This window comes from Meles meles, chromosome 8 (assembly GCF_922984935.1).
Source record: "Meles meles chromosome 8, mMelMel3.1 paternal haplotype, whole genome shotgun sequence".
Classification (NCBI taxonomy): domain Eukaryota; kingdom Metazoa; phylum Chordata; class Mammalia; order Carnivora; family Mustelidae; genus Meles; species Meles meles.
The window spans coordinates 30,273,815-30,301,810 of record NC_060073.1 but is presented as its reverse complement, the minus strand read 5'-3'; the positions used below and the strand labels follow the sequence as shown (position 1 = coordinate 30,301,810).

At 39.4% G+C, this 27,996-nt stretch overlaps 1 protein-coding gene across 1 annotated transcript in view; it reads left to right on the top strand.

The window, feature by feature from the left end:
• The first annotated feature begins 3,242 nt into the window (after positions 1-3,242).
• The window catches only part of CAPRIN1 (cell cycle associated protein 1), a 39,105-nt gene continuing 14,351 nt past the window's right edge, over positions 3,243-27,996 (top strand). The window contains exons 1-9 of the mRNA XM_046014850.1: positions 3,243-3,408; positions 3,995-4,210; positions 18,122-18,184; positions 18,296-18,382; positions 21,816-22,054; positions 22,142-22,224; positions 25,093-25,230; positions 26,770-26,822; positions 26,900-26,986. Coding sequence (XP_045870806.1) covers positions 3,995-4,210; positions 18,122-18,184; positions 18,296-18,382; positions 21,816-22,054; positions 22,142-22,224; positions 25,093-25,230; positions 26,770-26,822; positions 26,900-26,986 — 966 coding nt within the window. The 5' untranslated portion in view covers positions 3,243-3,408. The remainder of the gene's footprint in view (positions 3,409-3,994; positions 4,211-18,121; positions 18,185-18,295; positions 18,383-21,815; positions 22,055-22,141; positions 22,225-25,092; positions 25,231-26,769; positions 26,823-26,899; positions 26,987-27,996) is intronic.

Sequence of the window (27,996 nt, the reverse complement as noted above, 5' to 3'; positions counted from 1 at the left end):
CACAATGCCCCCAAGCTACTGCATGGCTTTGGATTAGAAAAAAAGATTAAAGAAAAATAAAGGATTAAAAATCCACATAAACATAGCTTCAGTCCTGTCAAGTAGAAAATAGACAAATTCGGTTTACTGGGACCATGGCATTGAACTGGAGAGGAAGTCAGACTAAAGACATTGATTTGCCTTAAGATATAGTGGTCTTCCTGGTCTTGCTGACCTGAATGCACAACTGTGAAAATGTCCGAAACCCAAGGAAATGGGATTGGGGTTACTGTATTGTAGGATGTGACAGCAAGGACAGGTATGCGTATTCACCAAACATTTCTGGTTCATCTGGCTTCCTGCAAGGCATTTGAGAGGACAGCACCTCTTGGTTGTGGCATCATGTGATTCTTTCTGGCCCGTGGGGTGTGAGCACACAGGTGGCAAGTCTGGGCTACTGACCAGAGATACTCCCTACTTCACTTTCCTCATAATGACCAGCAGCACATGAGATATGGCTTCTTCATCAGCCTGAATCTACTGACTACAGTGAACATAACCCTCTGCTGAACCACGGTGGATACATAATTGTTTTTAGCAGAAAACTGGCTTCTTCCAGTATGAGTATTTTAGGTTTTGTACACCAGACTGTCACAACTATTCAACTCTGCTCCACTGTGGCATGAAAGCAGCCGTAGGAAAGATATACATGGATGGGGCTGCAACCCTCCAAAAAGCTTTACAAAAAGGCCACTTGACCCTGGGACTACAGTTTGTAGACCCCCCCCCCCTTTTGTCACAGACCTTTTATGATTGTTACTGCAGTATAACAGCCTGTTTTGATATCCTGGGGCTGTGAGATGACCCCCCAAGTGAGATCTTTGTCACCTGTGTTGTCATCTTTCCTGCTCCTTCTCCACGATCTTTCCTTTTTCCTGGAAGAAAAGCCTAACTTAGCTGACTGTGGGTCTTTATGCTTCCATACCTGTTACTGTATCATGTGCCCATGAAAGGCACAAGAGGCCTCTCTTTCACACAAGCCCACTTCAGCTCAAACCTGAATCCTTCATTAGCGGTCTCCAAATCATTGGTTTCCACACTTTACAATCACCAGAAGGGGGTTTAAAAAGCAAAAACAAAAACAGGGTGCTGGGCTCCACCCCTGGAATTTCTGGGGAAAATTCATCTAATAGAATATTTCATGTCTGATCTTAAAGACATTGGTTAAGTTCTAAGGAATAAAGCAGTGACTTTTTCAAACTTCCGTGTGCATACAAATCAGCTGAGGATCTTGTTAAAATGCAGATTCACCCAGTAGGTCCAGAATAAGGCCCGAGGTTTTGATAGTGATAGTGGTCAGGGTGAGCACACTAAGAGATACAAGGGGCTAAAGGATTCTAATCTTCCCTTCTAACCTCTAGGTGTAGCACAGTTCAAGTGCTTCAGTCTTGAACAACCTTGGGTCAACTATGACTTCTCTCACACCCTACAATTTGTTAGCAAATATTGTTGGTTCTATTACAATATGCAAAGCATCTAACCACCAGTCACCACCTTCACTGTAACACCCTGACCTTGGCCACCACCATCTCTGGGCCATATTATTTCAACAGCCTCCTTACTGGGCTCCCAGCTTCTCTTCTTGCCCCACTCTCCCTCTTAATCCACACACATGGTAAATTCTTTACACAGCAGTGAGAGGATTTCTTGAAAACCCAGGGTGACCCTGTCACTCCCCTGCTTAAAATTGAAACTATGTTGCAGTGCTACCCATTTCACTTGGCAAAGGACAAAGTCCTTGCGATGGCCTGGCAGGCTTCAAAACACTGTACCTCTTTTTTTTTTGTCTTTGACCTCATCTCCTACTCTCTGCATTAGCCATTGTGGCCTGCTTGCTGTTCTTGAACCCACTGAGCACACTCCCATCTCAGATCCTGAAACTTGGGTGTTTCCTCTACCTGGAAAATTCTTCCTCCAAGATAACAGCTTGGCCTCACACCCTTCTTTGCCTCAAGTGCCAGTAAGGTTTTTCCTGACAACCTTGTTTTCTTCTTCTGCACCATTTCATTATCTGACATTTACTTTTCTTTTCCACACTTAAAACGAAATCCCACAAAGATAATTTTGTTTTGGTCACAATCCCTAGCATTAAAGAGTTCCTAACACATACTAAGGTGCTCAATAAATATTTGAACAAATAGCTAACATACTTTGCCACTAACTGGGGTATCTTGAGCCTGGAGGCTGCCGTTGTTTCCCTAGCCTCCCTCAGGATACACTGTTGCCAGCCAGATTACTCATTTTATTCCCTAGAGAATAGTGGGGTCTGCTACAATCCTCTTCAAAACCCTTCTTCAGAGAATTTAAATTATAAATTGGTCATTTACTGTTGTCACACATTATGTGGCTGAGATCTCTCAGATTATGTTCCTTTAATACATTTTCTTCCAGCACTTGGCTTTGTCTGTTCACTGTCCACACCCATCCCGCCCCTAGTTTAATTACAGGACCGGAATAATTCTCTTGGAGAAAAAAAATATTTTTGTTTTGTATTCATTCAACATTCTCTTAAAGAGTATTAGGTAAATCCGTAACAAAAATTAAACAGTCTAATTTGTATTATTCGGGCTTACTGGATAAGTGTCATTTTAAGACAGATTATTTTTGACCCGAATCCAGAGTTTTAAGATCTTTAATAAGCCACCCATCTTGCTCATTTCCAGCGCGTTCTACAGAGGGACTCGTAGGTTACCTACCCGGTGACTGTTTTGTGGGGAAAGCTGCGAACTGTCTTTTTTCAAAACACCTTTTGGGGTGTGAGAGTTTGCTTGCTCTACACACAGAAGGAATTCTAGAAGCTGGGATTGCACCACCCACCCCACGCACCCCTTACTTGCAGAAATCTTTGCCCCCCACCAGCCCCCCCAACCCCACACCATAAGGGCTCTTTACAGGGCAGACGCCAGCTCCGATCCAGCTGCTTGACACCTATTGTCCCCGTTTGGATGTCAAGCGACTTTGCCTGAAGGACCCTAGCCTCGATTTCGCTCCAAACTGAAGGCGCCGCTCCTGCAGCACCCCCGGAGCCGTCCAGACCTACGCTGAGCGGCCGCCCCCCAACGACATAAGCTAGAGCAGCGCGGTAGGAGGCCCGGTGGGCCCTTCCCGGCAGGCGTTCGCGTTGGGCAGCCCGAGCGGCCGCGAAGGCCCCCTCCCGCAGCTTCTCCCGCCCCCTCCGCCCCAGAGGGCCGGCTGGCTAAGTCCCTCCCGCTCTCGGCTCTCCGCCTCACTAGCAGCGGCTTTCGGTGCAGCGGGGATAGGGCGAAGCGGCCTGCGCCTACAGAGCGCACGACACTGCCCGAAACGCACAGCCACCCTTGCCCCCTCAGCCGTCCACTCGGGATCTCCAGCGGCCTCCGCGCGCGCACGGTGAGCGCCACCTGGACCGAGGCGCTGACCGGGAAGAGGGCCGCTGCCCCGAGTGTCCTTTACCTCCGGATCGGCTGGACCTTCTCGAGGGGATTGCTCCCCAAGTTTACCCTACCCCCACCCCAACCTCCCCACCCCGGTTATTACTAGTGCCCTTCTCCACCCTTCTCCGCCTTTTAGCCCCGACCTCTCCTCCCTCCCTTCCTCGCCAGGCGACGAGTGCCGGCCCTCCCCGGCGGGGACCGTTGCACTGGCCGTTGGCGGCCGGCGCTGCGAGGCCCCGCCCCCGGCGCGAGCCTCGGTACCCCGGGGCGGGTGGGCCGAGCCCGGCGGCCTGCGCGGGGGAGGGGCGGGGCGGGGGGCGGTGCGAGGCCGGGCCCGGCGCCCCGCTGGCGGGTCGCGCGCGCGTCCTCGGTCTCTTCCTGCCCTCGCGGCGCGCGCCGGCCCCCTTCCCCACCCCCACCCGCTCGCGCAGGCTCCCGCCGGCTGCGCGTTTTGTCCCGCGTCTCGCCCCGTCCGCCGCCTGACTCGCCGCTCTTGTCCTCCTTCCTCCCGCTTTTTCTTTCTCTCCTCTCACGGTCTAAAGATGCCCTCGGCCACCAGCCACAGCGGAAGCGGCAGCGGCAGCAAGTCGTCCGGACCGCCACCCCCGTCGGGTTCCTCCGGGAGTGAGGCGGGGGCCGGGGCAGCTGCGCCGGCTTCCCAGCACCCCGCAACTGGCACCGGTGCTGTCCAGACCGAGGCCATGAAGCAGATCCTCGGGGTAATCGACAAGAAACTTCGGAACCTGGAGAAGAAAAAGGTGCCAGGAGTTGGCGGGGACGGGAGGGTTGGATGCCCCGACCCTGACTGCCGGGGCCTGCCCTCTGCCGGTCCTTGGCGCATCCCCTCCACTCACCCCCACCCCCCACGCCCGGCCTGCTCAGTCAACGGAGCTTGGAGCCCAGAAAACGGGCTCCTAGGGGAGGTGCTTGTCACCTGACCCGGACGCGGCGCTCCCCCCCCCCGCCCCCGCCCCCGCCGCCCGGGCCGCTTTATTACTCTCCTCCGGGGGTGGGTCAGGCTTTTTGGCCTTTGGGAGTGGGATGCGTGAGGGCGGGGGGCTGTCCTGTCGCCAGGCTGAACTCAGTGATGCCCCTCTCTCTCACCGAGGCCCGATTTCTTTGACAGAGGGCCAGCGGGGAGAAATGAAGGGGTCCCGGTGAGGGGACTGAGGGCTCAACCGACCGCCTCGTGGAGTTGGGGCGGCCTACGTTGTGTCGCCGTGGGGTTGGTCCGCTCCGTTACCGTATACCCGAGGCCTGTTCAGTGTCTCCTTTCCTCTCGGGAGGGGGAAGTGTGTTTAGGACCTTCATCTAGAATTGGTTCTCTGTCAGGCCCCTTTGGAGTGGGGCTTCGATTTGCTGCCCACCCCCCGCCCCCGTCTGATGGGCGCCCCCACGTTTCCTTCTTTGTTTCAATTGTCTAGGTGCCCCCTGAGCCTCACGCTCAACTTGACCCCGAGAAGATTTTCTGCAGCGGCTCTTTGCCCCACCGGGACTGTAAAGAGGGATGGGAGGGAGACTGCCACGATTGAGATTCGTTGGGGGGCGTGGGTCCGGGTTAGACCGAGGGGATCGCCAGGTCTCTGGGCACATGGAGAGAGCGTCTAACATGGCGGCGGCTGCGAGGAGAGGGAAGCGCTTTACAGGAGCTGCATTGTGAGCACAAAGCGAAAGCAGAGGGGGAGGGCAGAGACCAGGCAGCCGCCCCGGCTGGCCTTCGTCGCCCCCCCCGCCTCCAAAAAACAGTCGAGCCACACCCACAATTTTTTGGATTCAAGTTGACCATTCTAGGTCACACCGTGAGGTTGATCTTCAAGTAGGTCTTTTGTTTTATGCTCTCAGTGCAGGACAGTGTACCAACTCTGTTGAGAGCGACACGTGTGTGTGTGTGTGGGTGTGTATGTATATAGAGAAAGGGTCTCGGTAGAGTGAATAATTCAACCTTCAGTAAGACGAGATGGAAAGGAAGGAAATCAGTAGAACAAAAAATGGGGTAATTATATCTGTGACTGTTCGGCAAACTTTTTGCCTTTTACCTTAAAAATAAGAACTTTGCTTGGATAACTTCCGCTTGTTTGCTTCTAGTAAAACACATTTATTATAACATTTTGAATTTTGACGAAGTCCTTTAAAAATGTTTATTTAGCCACCTACCTAACAGTGTTACTTAAGAGCTGAGACTCACTTAGCTAAAATTTGGGCCATAACAAATAACTTGAAGAAAATGGTGTAGGCCATAATTATTTTAATTGCTTGTTCTAGGATTTATTTTCTATTTCTTGAGAGTTTTAAAACATTTTTAGATTTGATGCTAATCTGTCTCATTTTTCTTTCTGGGAATCTTACTTGAATTTCTTAGATTTTGTTTGAAATCGAGATGCACTGCTTGTAAATGCCTACCTTTTTGGTGATATTTTGATAAACAAGTGTGGTTTATTATAAATGAAAGATACTAGATTTATCAATAGCAATAAAACAAAAAGTATTTTACTTGTAAAGTAGCTACATTTAAATATGTAATGGAATCAGCATGCCCAAGGCTAGTATCTTCTGAGTATGCCCTCTGATTTAGTTTTTGCTACTCTATTTGAACTTGAGACTTAGGTATCTTTTTAAAACATCTTACTGCAATAAACAATCCTGTCAATTTGGTTGATGGCTGAGTGGCTTAATTTCCAAAATTCTTAGGAAATGCCTGTTTTCTTTTAGGATAGGAATCAAAAGATAAATAATAATGATGTAATACTGTAAATATAGACATTTGAATACAGATATATATTTTTTAAATACCCAAAAATAATTTTTCAAAGTTCTTAGTGAAAAGGCAGGCACTGGATTAACAGCCAATTTAGTTGTGAGGTGACTGAGTCTAGTGCTCCAGATGCATATGGGAGTTTAGTTTATAAACTCTATGAGGACCTGACAGTGACAGGTCACTCATGTGTGGATTTATATTATATATATTGCCTAACACCCACCCCCCAATCCCCTTATACAGAGGAAAGTAATGTAACTATTATTACAGAGATAATAGGCTAGGCTAGTGAGGACTGAAAAATTCCTTGTATTGGGGTGGGGTGGGCGGGGGAGGGGAGGACTACACAAAGTAACAAAAAGTATTTCATGTCTTTTTTTCCCCTGAATCTTCTCAGTGTTTTGGATGCTAGTGAAAAGGTCAAATTACAGTTACGTGAGCTTTTTTTTATAACTCACAGAATGAGCTACCTACTTGTTAAATAGTTAAGTCTTGGCAGTACTGATGTTGTGACTTAATTACTATTGAAATTAAGTTTTACTTTTTGAGAAACTCAAGGCACTTGGATTTTTCTCTAAACATCCGGTTTCTAATTTAAATTGTATTTATTCTATACAGGATTTACTGTATGAAAGGATTTAACTGATTTTTCGGTAGTGAGTGAGCATTTCTAAAACACCTAAAATAGGATTTACTTTACAAATCAGTTTTGAACCTTTGTGGAAATCCTCGTGCAGTAAAGTTAAGATGATATTTATACCTGGGTTTCCTTTTTTTTTCAGTCCACATAGCAACTTATATTTGAGCTGTATTTCAGACTTACTCATAAGAGTCTTCTGGACAGAATCTCTTTTTTAATGGATTCTAAAATCAAGTATCCTGACCAGAACTACTACCAGATATGTAGTGTTACTTTAAGAGTTGGAGAATTGCAATAATATTATTGCATTTCATATAAAATACAGAGTTATTTATTAATTTTCTAGTAAGTTGAGCCATGAGAGGAAAGCTAAGCATCTATTCGGTGAGAATGCATGCTTAACATTAATGAAATGTGATCCTGTTATGTAATGCAACTAAATGGCCTGGGCTTATAGAGACTATGTGTGTATTTAGCAAAGAGAAGAAATGTAGCTGTAATCAAAAGAATGAAGTGCAAAACTTCATTTACAGATCTTTGAACTTTTATAAGTAATAATCAATTGACTGATTGCCTAGTCAGTTTGTTGGTATAGAATTGGGTTCTAGGCTATGAAAGATGGTACTTTGAAACCAAACCTTAATTTTAATTGAAGAGAGAGCTCATTTATATGGTAAGATGCAATCAGTTTAATGTAGAATAAAGGATGTTTTAATAGATGATATTTTAAAATTTTATGCTTTTTGGAAATATAAAAGGTTTAGACACTAGTGATTTTGGTAGGTGAGAGATTAACTAAGTGTTCTATTGCAAGACAGCTTGACAGCTGTGTAACCAATATGTGATCATAAGTGATAGCCAAAGTGGATTTACTGTTTTACATACTACTCCCTAAAGTCCTTTTGCTCTTTATATCTTTTCAGTAAATATACTGAAAAAGGATGCTGTCATTGTTAGAGAAGATAACATTTCTTTGCAGAGCACTGCAGTGTTCCTCTACTTAGAATATTCAGTGCAGCTGTTGTACAGAATTTCTGTTAAGTATTTTGAAATAAAAACATTCTTAACTATTTTGTAAGTAAAATCTTTCTTGGGGCTAACATCTAAAGTTTTTCTTGACAGAGTTAAAAATCTCTGATGTATTCGCTTCTCCCATTGGTTGCATGAACTATTTCTCTGCAATGCAGAGGGCAAGATTACTTTGTTTTGCATTCACCTTGTTACAGGGGAAAAAAAATCATTTGTAGTCCTGTATTTGTTTCTCTCTGCCTTCCTGGCTGTGTGTGTGTGTGTGTGTGAGTGAGAGAGAGAGAGAGAGAGAGAAGTATTTAAAATTTGAATTTAAAAAGGAAAAGATGTTAATTTCCTCATGTGATAATATGGGTATCTTTTTCTTGCATGAGTAGAATTCCAAGTATTGTAATGAGGATGAATTTGTTTAACCTGAGCATGTTATTTTACTCTAGGTAATTGTGGCATGTGGCAAATATTTCTGTCCAAATTTGTGTGAATTAGAGATTAAACATACAGTTTGTCATTTTATGTATTGAATATTTAGTTTACATTTAGGAAGATTAGTACTGTTTCATCTTTTAAAAGATTAAATGCTTTCAAATGTTAAATTATAACAACATGGTGTTAATTTTATTACTATATTGTTGATAGAATCTAAGATATTGTAAGACCTTAAAGTAATTTTAGGATTTGGTTGAATCCATTTTACAGAAATGTAAATTGAGATGCTCAGGTAAAGTGACCCAGTTTGGAATGAGTGAATTCCAAGGTCTCTTGTATTATGAGGGTAATTAGAATTTGTAATGCTCTGCAACATAAGTAATTTTTCATATTTAAGCTGATCCTTTAGAACCAAGTGAGGCTTTTTACATTAAATCTCTTAATTAGAGTTCCTCTGTTTTAAACAGCTGTGAAAGCAAAAGGACAAGCTTTTTTGTATCTTCATTGTTAAACCTTTATTAATACCTTGTTAAATTTGTGTTTGTAGGCTGTTTAGATAATGGGGTCTTGAAAGTAAGTAAAGTATAGGTAAAGTCCCATTGTATCAGGTATCATTAGAACATCTGTATTGTTGTAATGGAATGAATTTTTAAAGTTTAAATTCTGAAGTGTCTATGCATAGTTAAACCCTGAACCCGCATTTGCCCCTCTGGACTCAGGCTTGATATGATTGTAGACCAGATAATTTCGGAAAAGCATTACCAGTGGGAGGAAGTAGGAAGTGTGTCATCCTTTGCATCTTAATTCTTGTATTTCAAGCTTCTGGGTATCTTTTAGTAATAGGTCCCTTTTTCTGGGGGCAATGAATTGTATGTAAGCACTAGAGAAGGATGAGAGGAATAGCAGAAGAGACAGCCAAAGTTGGAACTGTAAATTGCTTGGCTTCTGTTCTTTATTTCTTGCACTAGCTACACTGGTGCTTTTGTTGGATAGAGTATGAATGTAAAAACATACATGAAAGAGACTATAGGGCAGAGTTCAGAATTCATATTTCCTTAGGAAAAGGAATGGTATGCTTCTTGGCCATGTTTAGTTAAAGTAGTCTGTTTCCTTTAATGTCCTGTACTATCTGTACCTGTATACTTCCTTGACATTTTGTTATTGTCTTATGTTCTTACCTTTTGTGTTTTTCTAAATAGGTGGCTAAGCTCCTCTGGGGCAGAGACTGTGATTGATACTACAGTGTGCCTTATGCATGAGAAATGCTAAATAAACTTTAGTTTGACTAACTCATTATATAGAAATATTTGTAGCTTCATCAACAAAATCCTGTTCAGATGGATTAATCCATGAAGGAGAAAATGTTTTTTGTACAGAGCTATTTACTACAGTGTTTTACTGAAATGGAATTTTTCCTGAAGAATTTTCTTCTCTTTTGATTCATTTTTTAAGTCAGTAGCATAGATGGGTAGGCAACTACAGCACATTTTAAAATCTTGGTACTATACGCATGATTTGTAAATAAGTCTTAGGAAGGAGGACATAGATAATTCTTGGTATTTGAACCATTGTAAATTATTAGAAGTTTCATTGCATTTCCCTTAATATTGTTATTTAGACATAGAAGTAACTGAAATACACTTTTTAATCATTGAAAAAAAAACCCTTTTGGTCTCCATTTTAAATGAATTACAGTTCCCATCTTTTTATATAACTCTCAGCAGTGTGTATAAAATCATTCAGTTGTACTGATTCATCCTAATGAGTAGTTTGGTTAAATTCAAAAGATTTTAAGGTTATCAATAATCACTTATTTTTCGTATGCACAAGCTGTAGACTTCTTAAGAATATAATTCAAGGGGCGCCTGGGTGGCTCAGTGGGCTAAGCCTCTGCCTTCAGCTCAGGGCATGATCTCAGGGTCCTGGGATCGAGCCCCGCATCGGGCTCTCTGCTCAGCAGGGAGCCTGTTTCCTCCTCTCTCTCTATGCCTGCCTCTCTGCCTGCTTGTGATCTCTGTCTGTCAAATAAATAAATAAAATCTTAAAAAAAAAAAAGTTATGTGATATACTAACACAGGCTTTATTTAAAAAAAAAAAAAGAATATAATTCAAAGTAGGTGATGCTGGAACTCTTCAACATTATACTAGGGTCAGCTGCTTCCATTCATTCAGACTTAACTGCATAATTACAGCCATGGACAAGGAATAAGGATTTTTATAGGACTACCTTTTACCTTTTTTTCCTTTTCAGTGGGACTGAAAGTCTTACCAAATTAAACTCCTGGTTACTTACTTGCTTGAAAAATTGTCTTACAGCAGGATCTTAGATAACATCTAGTTTAGCATTCTCTTACTCTTAGTGTTGAAGACATCCTGAATTCTTGACAAGTACTCAGTTTTGGTAGGGCCTGGTAAATGCTCATTTCTCAATCTGTTTCATTTTTGGACAACTCTTTAAGGTCTTGATGTTAGAGTCACCTCTCAACCCACCCTTCCCAAACTCCCTACAATGTTTAATATTTACTTTGTTTTCTGGAACAGCTCAGACTTCTGCTACGTGAGACTTCCAGCATTTGAAGAGCTGTTACGGATCACCTATGGATTGTAGTATATGTTCTCTCTACCCTCCTTTTTACAGTTGGAAACTTGTTTCTTAATCTCTTTCTGTTTCCTCTGAATTTTACTAGTAACTAATTGTCAGTTCAATTGGAGGGTGAGCAGGAGGCAGTCAGCTGCCTACCATTACGTGGGCAAAGTCAGAATTGGTATTTCTAGGTGAAGAACAGGGAATGTAGGGATTGGAGGCTTGAAATATTATCTAGAAACGCCACTGATGATTATAGAAAGTGAGAAGAAAAGAAATCCTTGTCTTGGTTTTGCATTTGTCTTTCTGTAGGTTTTCAATACTGTAGAAGGGATTTTTTTGGCCTGGAGACACAAAATAATTTATGGATAGGTGCTCTTACTATTTTTGTTATTTTTTTTAACTTTTCTGTTTAAGTTTGGAGATTGCTTTGAGAACAGAGGTGTTATATAGTTTCCTGGATAGCCAGGCTAGGTTTTTTTCAGATGTTGTCCCCTCCTAATCTTTCTTGTGTGACTGTAATTATCTAGTTAAAAAGAATTTTTGTTTTTTTTGGAGTCTCTCTTTTCTATTTCTTTCTAATTATGTAATTTTAAAATGTTTTCTTCATTTATGGACTTAGTTGGATAGAAGAGGAAGGAAGGAAAGTTCAGGGATAGCTATTTTGGATATTTATCTTCTGGCACCCACATAGCACTGTCCTGAAATTTTTAAAAAAACATTTCAGCAAAGTAACTTGTCATGAAAAAAATCTTAGGGAAGAACAGAAGATCTAGTTGTATTGTGATTCCATAGTATAATAGTACTCTGGAGAAAGGAAGGGAGGAAAACAGCAGGGCAAAAATGAGATTTAGCAATGGCTAGAATCCAGAGTGACATAAAGGAGGAACATATTGAGGCACAAATGATTTTTCTGAGATGGATGACCTTAGGCAAGTTATTAACTGCCCTGTCTTTCAGGTTCTAGTTACATGAAATATGATTGATAATAGCCCTTGCTGATAGGGTTAGCTGCCTGATACTTTAAATTTGAATGTCTGTCACATAGTGAACACTGTCAACTATTAACACCAACAAACAGGAGATAGGGTGGGACTGGGCAGCACTTCTTGGGGTAATTATTTCTTAGGACCATGTTGTCTTTTTTTTTTTTTTTTTCTTTTCCTTTTCGTTTTGTTTGTTTTTTTTCTTTCTTTTTTCCTTTTTTTTTTGGTGGGGGGAGTGCACACAAATAAGCAGCTAGAGCGGCAGAGGGAGAGGCAGACTCCACACCCAGCAGGGAGCCTGATGTGGGGCTTGATCCTAGGACCCTGGGATCATGACCTGAGCTGAAAGTAGGCACCCAACTGACTGAGTCACCCAGGTGCTCCCGCATACTGCCTTTTGACATTTATGGGGTATAGTCACATATCTATCCTGTGGTTCCCCTTTAAAGACTGGATAATCTGTGAAATGGCCATATTTTTATCTTGCTCATATGTGGTGCTATAAATGAATGTTTAATACTTTCAGAATGTTCAGTAGTTTAAAACGGAACCCTAAATTGAATTTCAAGGTAAGTATTTCAAGATAGAAAGAATTTAAGAGGTCGGATTTTTGTTACTAGTATTGTGATAGACTTCTGATGAATATATCTTTTTATGCTAGGAAAACAGCTCTTTTTTCCAGAAAAAATACTTAATACTCATTTTATGTGGATGCTATGAGTAATTGACCAGTTTGTTAGTTCTAGGTGTTAGGTAGCCATGTTCTAGCTTAGGGAAGAAAAAAGCTGTGTTTGGAGCTGTCTGGAGCCCTTTGCTCCTGTACTTGCCCCTTTACATTCATTGGAGTTAATGTTGGATCAGTCATTGTGAAAAGTAAGTTATTTGCTTATTGATGCAGTTCATATTGCAAATTTAACCCCAAATGAAGAGTTTTTCTACTTGGACTTTAAGCCATTTGAATGGGATGTGACAATAGGAACGAAGCCAGTTATGATAGTGCCATTCGTCTTTGAGTTATCTGCTCTTGGGACTAGAGCAGATACCATGTCTTTTTTTTTTTTTTAAATCTCTGAAAGCTGTTTAGCAGTGAGCTGGGATTGCAAGCCACCCTCATTTTGAAAGGCAGAAAATTAGACCAATTGATTATCCTAAGAGGCTTTCTGTTGCTAGTGTGAAATTTGGCACTCATCAGTAAGTTTAATTATAATATAAGCACTCTGAACTTCTGGACAGTGCACGGTTTAATAAAAGTGCCGTGAATGGAAGATGGTAACTCTTCAGTGTTCAGATAAATGGGTCTTATGTAAATGGCTAGGTTAAACAGATTCATAAGCTGGTTTAGAAAACCACCATTCAACAAATTTTCTGAATTTGTTTAAAACTAAACCTTTAAGTAACCAAATTGAGGCTGCCATATAATGATTTTTTGGTCACAATTTGTATTAGATGTTTGATTCAGAATAATTTATTTCTGTCTTCTACTGGATTATTACAAGGGAATTACAATGTATTTGATCGAGGTGACTGTTTCTCAAACTTAAGTACACGTTAGAATTATCCAGAGGGCTTGATAAAGCAGAGATTGTGGGGTCCCATCCCCAGGCTCATCTGGGGTGGTGCCCGAGAACTTACATTTTTCTTTTTCTTTTTAAGACTTAATTTTTTTTTTTTTTTAAAGATTTTATTTATTTGACAGACAAAGACAAGTAGGCAGACAGACAGGCAGAGGTAGAGAGGAAGGGAAGCAGGCTACTCACCAAGCAGAGAGCCCGATGCGGGGCTCGATCCCAGGACCCCGGGATCATGACCCGAGCCGAAGGCAGAGGCTTTAACCCACTCAGCCACCCAGGCACCCCGAGACTTAATTTTTTTTTTAAGTGATCTCTATACCCAGTGGGGTTTGAACTCAACGCTAAGATCTCCACCAACTGAGCCAGGCCATCCAGGCATCTTGAGAATTTACATTTATAACAAGTTCCTAATGGATGCTGATGTATTGCTGGTTTGGAGACCACACATTGAAAATCACTGGCATGTAGATAAACACAGGGTCTCTGCTATGTACAGGTCTAGTGATACGTAATGGGCAACAGAGGTCCCCTTAGTTCAAATTCCCTGATGATAAAAGACTTATCTACCCAAGCAGCCAGGAGATCCTGTATTATACTGACAAAAACAAAAACTAGTGTCCTTTAATATAGAACAGTTTTTTAATTGTCCCTGCAGTCTTATTAGTAAGTTTGAGTTTCCTCAAATGAGGGCTATTTATTAGGAACTTTGACCAGATTTTAGCATCTTGCTTTTTTTTAAGGTTAGGCCAGGATAAGGGGATAGGGTATTTATAACATTAGTATAGCAAGTGTTAATGGCTGTAGAGGAACACATGTGAAGCTTTAATGAAACTTTTGTTTTATTATGGTTAGAAAAATGTTTTAGATAAGACCTATAGTTTCCATTTATGTAATTAATGACATTTTTTGATTATATCACTAAATCTGCCTTAATTCAACTCACCAGGTATAAGGAAGTGTGGTCAGCTTTTGAAAATCCCCTGTTAAAGAGCCTTGAGTTTGTTCAGTTATATCATGATTTTTTAACACGTTTCTTTGGTCACAGTAAACTGTCATTTCTTGTGGTGTCCGTGGCAGCCCTCCCTTTAAAAATCATGGCTCTTAAATTATTATGGATTGAAATATTTGAAACCTGTTATAGCAGTATAAAAAGCAGAAGAAGTAGATGTATGATTTTTAATGAAAAATTCTTTGTTTTGGCTGCAAAGTCTTTGCATAGTTTTTGGTGATGGTATTCAATGAAGATAAGTACTGTGAAGCTGAGTTTCATGTAGCAGCTGCTTTCCCTTTCTTTTGAGTTTCCTTTCACCATTTTTCCAGTTACTCCTGTGTGATAGATTACTCCAAAACATACTCCATTTTCTGATGCACAGAGACTGCCTGTCAGGTATTGAGACAGGCACACATGGAGTTGGTATCTCTGCTGTGTGATTCTTGGGGCCTCAGGTGGGAAGACTAAGGCTTGTTCACTCATATGTCTGATCCCTGGGTTAGAATGATTCTAACACTAGTATTGCTAATCTTATATAAGCCCTCTTCATTGGTTTGGCTTCCTCATAGCATGGCAATCTCAGGATTATTGGACTTCTTATAGGATAGCTTGGGGCTCCAAACACGAGTGTTTTTAGTGACTAGCAAACAGAACAGAGATACATTGCTTTCATGATATAGCCTTGGAAGTTTACAGGATTGCTTCCACCTTGGTCTGCTGGTGGGAAGGCCACTGAATACAATGGCAGGGGAATTGGACTAGTTCTGCATGGGGCAGTGTCAGGGTCACATGGTAGAAGAGTAGGTAGAACTGCAAATGTAGCTGTCTTTGGAAAATGTAATCTGCCATAGAAATTTGGGATGGATGAATACTAAATTTGTTACTGTGTAGAAAATTGGGGGTTTTTCTGCTTTAGGATACCTTGTCCTGGTATAGTATGGTATAGATTCCTACTCAAGGATTATTATAGTTAAAGTCCTGGCAGTATCCTGAAATCTGTCATTCTTACTATCTTCTATAGTATGAAATTTCAATTTTTTATTATACAAACTGTTCATTGCAAATTATCTAAGTGTACAAAACAAAGCAAAAGGAAACAAGTTCCACCTATAATTCTACCACTCAGGTACCATTCTTAACATTAAAAAACTTGTCATATATATTATATATGTACATGTTTTAGGATTTGATTTGACATCCATTGTAATTGGCATATATGGTTTAAGTTCTTAAGACATTAAATGATAAAGCTAAGCCAGGTACGTAAAACTGTACCCTACAAGGGGTCTATAGTATACTCAACTCTGTTACTTTAGATTTAGCAACAGCTTCTTTGAAAAATGTATAAAAAGGGAAGATAATAAATGCCAGGTATAAACTAATAGCAGTTTTTCTCTTGCCTAATAGTTAATTCAGAATTTTTACTGTAGTAGCATTACATTTCGGGCTCTCTTTCCATTCTTACATCTTCTTTTATCTTCATATTTCTAAACAGGAATCCTTACTATTATGAAATATTGTTATACCCTAAGTCATCACCATTGAAAGCAAATCTTGTTTGGTTTGTTATTTCTTTTAAAAGAAAAGTGGCCTACTCTTTTAAAAAAGAAGTGAACTGTCTTTATTCATCCTCAAAGAGTGTTCAAAGGCAGTTGAGCATATCTTTTGTATCTGGAATTAGGCCTGCTGTCATTTTTCAATAGTCAACCTTAGACAAATTTTATACCTTTCCAGCTGAAGGTTATTTTGTGAAATAATCCACCTAAGAATACAATTGGATACTTTCAACAGCCTTTAATGTTTTTTTTTTCTTTTTTAAAGATTTTATTTATTTATCTGACAGACAGAGATCACAAGTAGGCAGAGAGGTGGGCAGAGAGAGAGGAGGAAGCAGGCTCCCCGCAGAGCAGAGAGCCCGATGTGGGGCTCGATCCCAGGACCCTGAGATCATGAACTGAGCCTAAGGCAGAGGCTTAACCCACTAAGCCACCCAGGTGCCCCCAGCCTTTAATGTTTATCTTGGTTTTATTTACCTCCAAGATAACTAAGGGATTGTTGCACCTTTTTTTTTTTTTTTTTTTTTGGAGGTTTTATTTATTTATTTGAGAGAGAGTGAGAATAAGCAGGAGAGGGGCAGGGCGTGATACCAGGACCCTGGGCTCATGACCTGAGCCAGTGGCAGACGCTTAACCAACTGTGAGCCATCCAGGCATCCTGTTAGGCTTTTTAATTTAGGGTGGAATGGTTATGCAAGTTGACTGTTTCTGGTATAAAGAAAATGGATCATTTGACCTAAAATGATTAGTATTAATTAGTATTGTTTTAAAATTTATTTGACCCTGAATGCATTTTATTAGATTTTGTATTTTGTTTTATGATTAGTTTTATTTTTGCTAAGGGTAAGGAACAGTGTATGTTTATAATTTATTGTGATTATATTAATTAAAAATATTTTTCCCCCTTGTGGGTTGCTTAGTCAGTTAAGTGTCCAACTCTTGATTTCAGCTCAAGTAATAATCTCAGGGTTGTGAGATTGAGCCCCAGTGTCAGGCGTAGTGCTGTGTGGGGGAGTCTGCTTAAGATTTTCCCTCTCTCTTCTTCTGCCCCTCCCCCCCTTAAAAAATTTTTCCCCCTTAATTTAGGTTTCTCTTTACTCCCTCTCCTGACCTTTAAAGCAATAACTTAATTCTTGACTTTTGCATTACCTGGATATCTTTCCTTTGGGATCTTATCAAATAGTAGTAGTCTGGGAAACTGCCACAGTTTTCATTTTAGTGAAAATAAAGATGACTTAAACCAGAGGTTCATTTTCTGTTCCTACTTTCACACGTTTAATTCTGTTTGTGAGAAAATAAAACAAAGTCTTTGACTGGCACACTATCCAAAGGGGATGGAATAACTGAAGTATCATGTTACTGAAAAGGAATGGATGAAGCACATCAAAGATACTGAGTACTTGGGTCTAATCAGGAAAAGTACACTCTCTTTCTATGACTTAGTCACAGGATTCTTTCTTTCCTTTTTTTTTTTTTAAGTCACATGAATTCTTTTCAAGGGGCAAGGGAAGGACAAGAATTCAACACTGTAAAATGTCTATGTCTGATATGCTCCTTTATAAATAGGATTGTAACCAAATTGTATCCCTCACTCATGTGGGTAGAACCATTTATGCAGGCCATCTGATGAATATCTTTTTTTGAGAAACCTAAAGAATAAGCATTGCTGTGTCATGTCATTGGCTGATAGTACAAAATTTGGTATCATTCAGCAGGGGCTGGAGTACCTACATTCATTTTTTTAGCTCACTGTTTATTAAATAACTTACTCTATGCACTAACTTACACTGAAATTAACTAGGGGTGCCTGGGTGGCTCAGTGGGTTAAGCCTCTGCCTTCAGCTCAGGTCATGATCTCAGGGTCCTGGGATAGAGCCCTGTATTGGACTCTGCTCAGCAGGAAGCCTGTTTCCCCCTCTCTCTGCTTGCCTCTCTGCCTACTTGTGATCTCTCTGTCAAATAAGTAAATGAAATCTTTTAAAAAAAAACCCTACCCTGAAATTAACTAAAAAGCATCTTTAGGGCAAGATTTGAGACAAACTTAGAGGATGATATGGGTTTGTATTTCAGCATGGTTAGCCTGGTATGTACTTTAATGTGGGGCATAATTCTTTTTTTTCTTTTAACATAGGGCAAGCTTGATGATTACCAGGAACGAATGAACAAAGGGGAAAGGCTTAATCAAGATCAGCTGGTAAAGATGCTACATTTTATTAAAGATTGTATGTTTGCTATTTTTAATAAGAAAATTAATTTCTGCTTTTTTGTGTTTTAGTAAAATTGGGTTTTGTCTTTGTTATTTTAGGATGCCGTATCTAAGTACCAGGAAGTCACAAATAACTTGGAGTTTGCGAAAGAATTACAGAGGAGTTTCATGGCATTAAGTCAAGATGTAAGTAAAAGACTATATATATGTTTATGAAATATTAAAAGTAAGGCAGAACATTTTTTTGTTTCTTTAGGTTTTACCCCTTGTATTACTGTTGATAAGCTCTCTGCGAGCTGAGAGGATTATATTCAGTTATACCTAAGATGCTTTCGAGTTCTGTAAAGTTTAATGTAACACCTGAAAGATGCCTGAGAACCAAGGTTTCAGATATGACAAACTTAATATAGTAGTTACCCTAAAGATTTCATTGTTAAAAAAAATTAGCTTATTTATATACACACACGCATTTATTTTCTGTATATTCCTTGTATATATGCACATTTATTTTTCATATATTCCTTTATGCCTAATGACCACCTTACAATACTGTTAACTATCAGAAAATAGAGTCTTGTTTTTATATTTGGTCATCATTGTCTCCATTAGGGATCTTAAGGAATGTGGCAGACTGGGATATATTTGTCTTGTATCAATTTGTGATCCACCAAAGTGGTGTGTTTTTCCCAACATCTTTTGATGTGATAGAAGTCTTTGGAACAGGACAAAAATTAAATACAAGCAAAGTCAAATAATTTGTTGAAAGTTGAGTCCAGAAAATTCCTATCCTTCTGAATTGGTGTTAGCTTATTTGGAGAGGGGTTAACAGCATTAAATACAAAGTTGCCTCTGATTTTGTAAAATGAATAAACAAAACAATTTGTTATGTGAGGAGAGTCATTGCAGTACAGAGATAAAAATTCTGATTCTGGAACCAGACTGTTTTGAATCCTGATTCTGCCACTTTTACTTAGTAGTTATAGGACTTTGAGTTACTGTTAACTTTTAGTTACTTGTCTGTCCCTATAACATTCAGGGTTTTCCAGAGAAATAGGACCAGTAGTATCAGAAGAGAAGCAGGGAGAGGCTGTCACACTATTCAGTTTTCTAATCTGTAAAGTGGCGATAATAATGGTCCCTACCTCATCACAGAGTTGTGCTTGGGACAGCATTTGACTTATGGCTAATATATTTCAGGCACTTAATATTATTATTACTTACTAAATTTGATTAAAGGTGGAAAATATTAATGATATCCCTCCAGATAGAATAATAAGGAAGCTTAATTTACACCAAAATAGGGAATTGTTCCACTTCACCTAGGTCAGACCCTCAGGCTTGATGAATCCTGGCCAATTTGTTTTTCTGATTTCTTTAAAAAAATATGGATCATAGAAGTAGGATTGCTATACAGTTTAATAATACAGTCAACTTCTCAGGCTACTAATACTGTATAAGTGAAACTACTTGCATTCTCCTTTGCTTTTGATTTAACACTGATGTTTGCAAGAACTTTTCACCAGGCATTTAAATTCATTTGCAGTTTTTATTGAACTCTGATCCTTTATTGCACCTTCCTACAATTGTTAAACACCTTTTTTGTTTTGCATTCAAGAGTTCTTGGGGCACCTGGATGGCTCTGTTGGTTAAGCATCTGCCTTTGGCTTGGGTCATGATCCCAGAGTCCTGGGATCAAATCCCAAGTCCAGTTCCTGGCTCTGCGGGGCGCCTGCTTCTCCCTCTCCCCACTGCTCATGCTCGCTCTCTCACTCACTCGCTCTCTCAAATTAAAAAAAAAAAAACTTTAATGTTGCTCCAGCCTACCTTTTTGCTTTTTTGACTTATTTCACATTCCTGCCCCTCCTCCTGTATTTCCAGCCCCTGGCTACTGGCTCCCTCTCAGTCCTAAAATTGCACGCATGCGCGCGCGCGCGCGCGCGCACACACACACACACACACACACACACACACACACACACCCACACCCCCACACCCCCCCCCACACACACCCCCACACACCCCCACACACACCCCCCACACACCCCCAGCCTCTGCTCCCCAGGAAGATGGAAGGCTTATCTATCTTAGGAGTAGATGTCACTTTCTCCTTGAAAGCTTTCTGTACTGCCCTCGCTTAGATTTCATCTCTATGTTCACATGCTGCTTACTGCTAAATATCATTTAATCTGCTACCCTCTCCACTGCCATCCTAAATTTGTCTTATTGTAGACTACATTGTTCTCCTAGGTCTCTCTTTCCCATATCTCCCTTTACTATACATTTTGTATGTTTTTATTTGGTTTTCTCTGTCTCAGTTTATCCTAGTGAGGCTTGAGAAAGGGGAAAAGGTGGGAAGTAAAACACTTTTAGGACTCTTGAAAAAGAGTGACCTTTTTTTTAAAGTCTGGCTTTTGACTCCAGGCTGGCACTATGCATGAGAAAAAAGAGACCTACTGGGTCTCCCCTTACCTTCCCAGGAAAATAAAGGACTAGCAGAAGGAGAAGAATATTGGGGAAAAAAAATATGTGTACTTAGTATATATCTCTATTCTTCTGCCACCCTCTTTTTGTCTACCAGCATACCCTTATTCATAAAAACAAGTTTTTCTTTTGTTAATTTATTATTGTTTTTAAATAAGTTCCACATCCAACATGGGGCTTGAACTCATAACGCTGGAGATCAAGAGTTGCATGCTTTACTGACTGAACTGGCCAGGTACTCCATAGTCACTACTTTTTTTTAATATTTTTATTTATTTTATTTTATTTTTTTAAGATTTTATTTATTTATTTGACAGAGAGAGATCACAAGTAGGCAGAGAGGGAGAGGGAAGCAGGCTCCCTGCTAAGCAGAGACCCTGATGCGGGGCTTGATCCCAGGACCCTGAGAATTATGACCTGAGCCGAAGGCAAAGGCTTAACCCACTGAGCCACCCAGGCGCCCCATAGTCACTATTTTCAATATGTTGGGATAATACAGTACTAATGTGGATAGTTGGGGATGAGGAAGGCAATGGTGGGTTGTGGCATCCCATAACCCATTCATCCCTGTGAGTTGATAGTAGATATTTAAAATGAAAAAATTTGGACCATTTTTTCCATAGAAGAGATGGATATAGGTAAGATTTTTTATTGTTGCTGTGTTTGGGTTTCTTTTTTAATTGACTCAGGCCTTAATTAGAAATTTTAGTTTTTATGCTTTTTATTATGAAAAATGGCAAAACTACAGAAAGGGATATAATGAACACCCCTATATCCACACTCAGCTTCTGTGGTTTTCATCTCATGGGCTGTCCTGTTTCATACATACCCACAACTATTCCCTTGTTCGCGATCAGCTAGGTTATTTTGAAGCAAATCCCCAATACATCCTTTACTGGTAACATTTCAGTATTATAATACTTTATAGGGAGGGGAGGATGTGTTCTAAATTTCTAAAACTGTTCAAAACAGATGATGTATTAAATATTCTTACTTGTAATTTGGGAATCATCATTTTGTATGTCAGGATCCCATACTCAATGAGTAGGTCTTATTTTTATTGGACCTGAATTGGTTGAACTGTATTAGGAATTTTGTGTAATTAATTTCGCATCTTATGCTTACACTTTTAATGCAGATTCAGAAAACAATAAAGAAGACAGCGCGTCGGGAGCAGCTTATGAGAGAAGAAGCCGAACAAAAACGTTTAAAAACTGTACTTGAGCTCCAGTATGTTTTGGACAAATTGGGAGATGATGAGGTGAGAACTGACCTGAAGCAAGGTTTGAATGGAGTGCCAATATTGTCTGAAGAGGAATTGTCATTGTTGGATGAATTCTACAAATTAGCAGACCCTGAACGGGACATGAGCTTAAGGTATAGTTATTTGATAGTAGAAACTTCTAAATGTTGACTTGACAACTAAGATGTAATTAATTTTTAAATTACTATTATTATTATAAGGTTGAATGAGCAGTATGAACATGCTTCCATTCACCTATGGGACTTGCTGGAAGGAAAGGAAAAATCTGTATGTGGAACAACCTGTGAGTATTATCATAATTTTTTATTTTGTAACTAAGAATCTTTAAAAATTAGTTTTCTGTTTAAAAGTAATGTTAATTGAAGAAATTTCAGAGCTGTATAAATAACATTCATCTACTGTTTACTTTTGGTTTATTGGTTTCCTTTTTTTTTTTTCCTTTTTGCTGTGTGTGTGTGTGTGTGTGTGTGTGTGTAAGTCACAAACACCAATCATAAATCGGTAGAGATGGGAAGGAATCTTAACTTACCATGGTTTTGTGTATAACTTACTCTGCTTGAAATTGGACAGATTAACACCAGATAAACTTTTCAGAGTTGTTAGTATTAGATAGGGATTGGTTTTTTTCCTTATTGGTGAAATTTTATGAAGAATACTTACTATACCTCATACATTTTACTCATGATCCTTGCTTTTGTTTTTGCTTAGTTATTTGAGTATGTTAATTTTTTTTGTATTTTTTTTTAAAGCTTACTCTCAAATGAACGGTGCATATTCATTTTAAAGAAAATAAAGGGACATTTAAGTTTACTACCGGGGTGCCTGGGTGGCTCAGTGGGTTAAGCCTCTGCCTTTGGCTCAGGTCATGATCTCAGGGTCCTGGGATCGAGCCCCACATCTCTGCTTAGCAGGGAGCCTGCTTCCCTCCGTCCCCCACAGCCTGCCTCTCTGCCTACTTGTGATCTCTGTCAAATAAATAAGTAAAATCTTTAGGAAAAAAAAAAGTTTCACTACCTCAGTAAATTAGGGATTTTAGGTTTATTTCCTTAGTAAATAAGGGAATAGGTTATCTTTGCTATTTATTAAGTTGATTTAGGGAAGTAGATTTTGAACATACTAAGATCAGTGTATCTGTGTTTATTTTTAGCTGTTTGGTGGAAAATTGGATAAAAAGCTTTAATTGGCAAAACTGATGTAATTTGGAGTGTATTTGCTTTAAGGAAATAGGTAAATCAAATATGGGAACCAACCTTTTTGTATCTTTTCATGTAAGAAATAATTTTCTTGGTTTGTAAACTTGCATTATTTACTGTATTTCTTCGTAAAAAAAATCATATTTGCTTCTTAATTTTAGATCTGCATCAAATATGTACTGAACTTATCATTTGAAGTTCGAATAGAAAGAAATCTACATGTGTGTATAAACTTGTTAGCTTAAAAAGTAGTTTTAGGTCAAGCCTGATCAAATTTTCATGAACCTTACTGAGGAGTAACGAGGGTTAAATGTCTAAGCTTATAGCTTACTTTGGTGTTATTTTCTACCTAGTCTTGTTCATCTTAATAATGTAACATCTTTATTGCTAATGAAAAGTTACCAATGAAGTCAAATTCGTGTTTTTATGTGCATTTAGTTTTCACAAGTTTTTTTTTTTTTAAGATTTTATTTATTTTTTTTGACAGAGAGAGATCACAAGTAGGCAGAGAGGAGGGGGAAGCAGGCTCCCTGCTGAGCAGAGAGTCTGATCGGGACTCGATCCCAGGTCCCTGAGATCATGACCTGAGCCAAAGGCAGGGGCTTAACCCACTGAACCACCCGGGCGCCCTCCCCAGTTTTTTAAAACAAGTAATTCTTAGTTACGAGGCTCTGATGCAGAGGAAGGGAGGTGTGAAATGTTCATTCAAAAACTTGTTAGTTTTATTAACGGGATTAACTATATTGTGATAATGTCTTTGAAGTTTTATTTATCTGTAAAGTGACCTATTAGGGAATAGATACATTCTACATACTTAGGTACGTTCTACATGTACTATGTAAGGCCAGGAAGTTGAGATTAATTCTTTTTTTTTGTTTTTCAAAGATATTATTTGTTTATTTGACAGACAGAGATCACAAGTAGGCAGAGAAGCAGGCAGAGAGAGGAGGAAGCAGGCTCCCTGCTGAGCAGAGAGCCAAACCTGAGCTGAAGGCAGAGGCTTTATAACCCACTGAGCCAGGCAGGCACCTGGAGATTAATTCTTGACACATACCTTCACCTGCTGCCCTGCCCCCTTATAGTCAGGTGTACCAAATTGACAAGCTTTCCCTTTTAAATATGTTTTGAATCTATCTACTTTTTCTCTTCCACTTTTCTTCCTGTCTCTTGTCTATTGCAATCTCTTAACTAAATCCGCCCTCCCCATCCTTCTTTCAATTCTTTTAGTGGCTTTCTTATATTATATTTTACATACAGTTGTTTTTAACTTAAAGACCTTGCATGTTCTGGCCTTTACCAGACTTGTCTTTTCTTTATGTTTTTTCTTGCTCCCTTTGGCTCAAGCCACAGCACATGCTTTCATTTTCTTGTATTTGGCACCCTTTCTCTTCATACAGGGCTTTGTAAATGCTTTTGTCCCTGCCTTGAAGCACTTCTCTTCTTTCTACTATTCATCTTCCAGATCTGTGCTCTTGAAGCACTTACGAGGAAAGCCTCTGAAGTTTCTTCCTGCCTAGGTCCAATCCATTGTACCTTTGTGTAGTACTTTTCACAGATGTGATTTTACTGTTTTTGTATCTGATAATTCTTCTCTGTTGGACTATAAACTTAGGACAGATATTGTATCTTTTACAAATCTTGTTGTAGTCCCATTGCCTACCGCATTGCCCAACATATAGGTAGGCGTTAAATATATACTAAATGAATAATAATAACTGTCAGCTTTTTGTTTTGAATTAACTTCCTTTAAGTGTGTAAAGTTTAATACTAATAGGTTCTTTTTGTTCTCTATCATTCCATCATTTCTGTTTTTGGTGGATTTTAATGTTTTTTATATGTATGTTTCAGTAAGGGTTGACAAGTTTTTTTCTTGGAGCAGTATTTTGTAGCGTGTTGAATTTTATTCAAGTCAGGCATTCTGAGATGGTCTAACATTATAATTCATATTCAATTTTTAGATAAAGCTCTAAAGGAAATTGTTGAGCGTGTTTTCCAGTCAAACTACTTTGACAGCACCCACAACCACCAGAATGGGCTGTGTGAGGAAGAAGAGGCAGCTTCAGCACCTACAGCTGAAGACCAGGTAGCTGAAGCTGGTAAGTACTTGGGTGGATATGAGCTTTAGTTTATAGTCCCAGTTTTACTTCTTTTGCCACAAGTTCAAGCCATACATTTACTTAGTTACATAAGCACATTGAGGTTTTTAATGAAACTTTAAGCATGATAAAATATTAAATGTGTATTAAGAGTTATTCCAGAGGTATTAAGTATCAGTCATTTAGGGGCACCTGGGTGGCTCAGGCCATTGAGTGTCCCACTCTTGACTGCAGCTTAGGGTAGTGAGATAGAACCTGCGTCTGGCTCCATGTTGGATCGGGAATCTGTTTAAGATTGTCTCCCTCTCCCTCTGCCCAAATACCAGTCATTTACTTACTGGTTCAAGTGTTCAGTTGGATCACTGTTACAAACTGGTATTTTTTTGTTGCAGTATTGCTGGGCTCTTGTAAAATAGATGAGGAGAAATGTTGTAGGGCTTTTTTAAGTACATTTTGGCTGACATGCCCAGATTTATCATCATTTACCATGCTAGTATATGAAGTGAGTAGTATGAGGGCACATGCGTGCATGTGTATGTTTTAAATGTTGGGGTGATTATAACTCTGTAATCTTTAAGTGTAAATATCTCAATGGAAAGGGATTTTTTTCCAGTTAACTTTAATACTTGGCATAAACTAATAAGTAGGTAAGCACTCATTAGGAGTCCTTTTACAATAACTTAAGTCTGAGTATCATTGGAAACATTGTCAGAGCATAAATTTTGTAGTGGTTAAAAAGCATGGATTCTTGAATCAGATTGCCTGGATTGAAATCTTGGCTTTGACACTTATTAGCTATGTAACTTTGGGAAGTGACTAAATTTCTCTGTACTTTAGGTTCTCTGTTTAGAGAGAAGCATGTATCAGATATCTGGCACATAGTAAGCGCTTCATACAGTGTTAGCTGTTAGGTTGAAGCTACAAAGGAAGATTGCACGTTGGTGGAATCAACATAGGGAAGTCTTTTCTCCACCTTTAACTGCTTTCACCAAGTGATTAAAATAGGAAGATTTCAATCTGTATGCTGCTTTATAATATTACTTCTTAGGCTAGAGAGAAAAGTTTTAACTTAGCTCTTTATTGGCATTATACCTAATCCAGGATAACTACTCTTGAGCCTGATTCATTCTGGAGTAAATGTAAAGAAAACTCTTTCTAAGTACATCACTGTAAGAATGATTAAAATACAGAAATTACTGCTAACTATAACTTTGTTAATAAATTCTGGTTTTTGATGGTAAAGTGCTAACTTATTTGGAGTTTAAAAGAATTGTTAATTTTTAAAAAAATTTTCTTAGGGCGCCTGGGTGGCTCACTGGGTTAAAGCCTCTGCCTTCAGCTCAGGTCATGATCCCACGGTCCTCGGGTTGAGTCCCCGAATCTGGCGCTCTGCTCAGCAGGGAGCCTGCTTCCTCTTCTCTCTCTGCCTGCTTCTCTGCCTACTTGTGATCTCTGTCTGTCAAATAAATAAATAAATAAAATATTTAAATAAAAAATTTTTTTCTTACTCTTCATTTATACCATCTTTTAATGTCTTAGAACCTGAGCCAGCAGAAGAATACACTGAACAAAGTGAAGTTGAATCAACAGAGGTATGATTTTTATTTAATGCTGGCTTTCTTTTTCTGTTTTTCAAGCAGAACTCTGAAACATTTACTTTGCTTTGCAGTATGTAAATAGACAATTTATGGCAGAAACACAGTTCAGCAGTGGTGAAAAGGAGCAGGTAGATGAGTGGACAGTCGAAACAGTTGAGGTAAGAGTTCTCTTGGGTGCAAGGTTGTTGTCTTTTTATTAGTAATTTTTATCTCCTAAGAACAAATTAAGAATTGTATGTTTTTAGTACATTTATTATCATAACAAACTTAATAAACTTAAAAGATCATTATGTTTAAAAGATTATTTATACTTGTGGATGTTTAATAGAATCTCTAGTTGATCCAGCTATAGAACATATATATAAAGTTAAATGTGTGTAACTTAGGGTTATTAAAGTACATGATTTGTATGTTGTTGATACCAGGTTTCTCTATAAAAATCTGGGCACTCACATGGATAGCCTTTGGAAAAGGCCCACCTTCCAAGGGAATATGTTGGAGTGCCATCTTAGACTCCTTCTCCCTAATGCTCTAGGTTTCTCTGGTGTTTCTTAATTCTTTTCCTTAATTGACATTACCTTTCTTCAGGTCCTCATGTCTAGTTCAGGTGTCCCTTTCATATTTCTCTTTCCTGAGTGCTCCAGGCTATCTTACTCATTTTTATAGGCCAATTATTAGAAAAGTTTTAATTAAGTTACTTCTACTTGAAACTCTTGATAGTGCTGTGTTACCTATAAGATAAAATCAGAATTCCTTACCAAGTTGGTCCTTGCCATCCTTTCCCTCCTCTTTTTGGTTGCTTCTTTTATATATCTGAAGTACAGAAAAAATAGCTTTCAGCTGTGAATAATATGATTTTCTCTTTAATATTATTCCATCAAGATCATTCTTCAAAGGTGTAATTGTGTTAGTACCTTTAGCTCTTTATAGATGTGCCAAAATGCACTGTTGATAGATTGAGTATAGTTGCCCTGTACTCTAGAAAGTTACCTATTCTGGATGAAAATAGTGTCCCACGAAGCCCTAGCAAGACAGTATGTGTATTTGCTGAATTATGCAAGGCCGCTCAGAAGTATTAGAGGAGGGTTAGAAGAAAAATAGATCTAAGAGATCTCTCTGTAGAATGGTGATTTATGTAAGAGGTATGCAAACCTCCTGGGCCTTGACT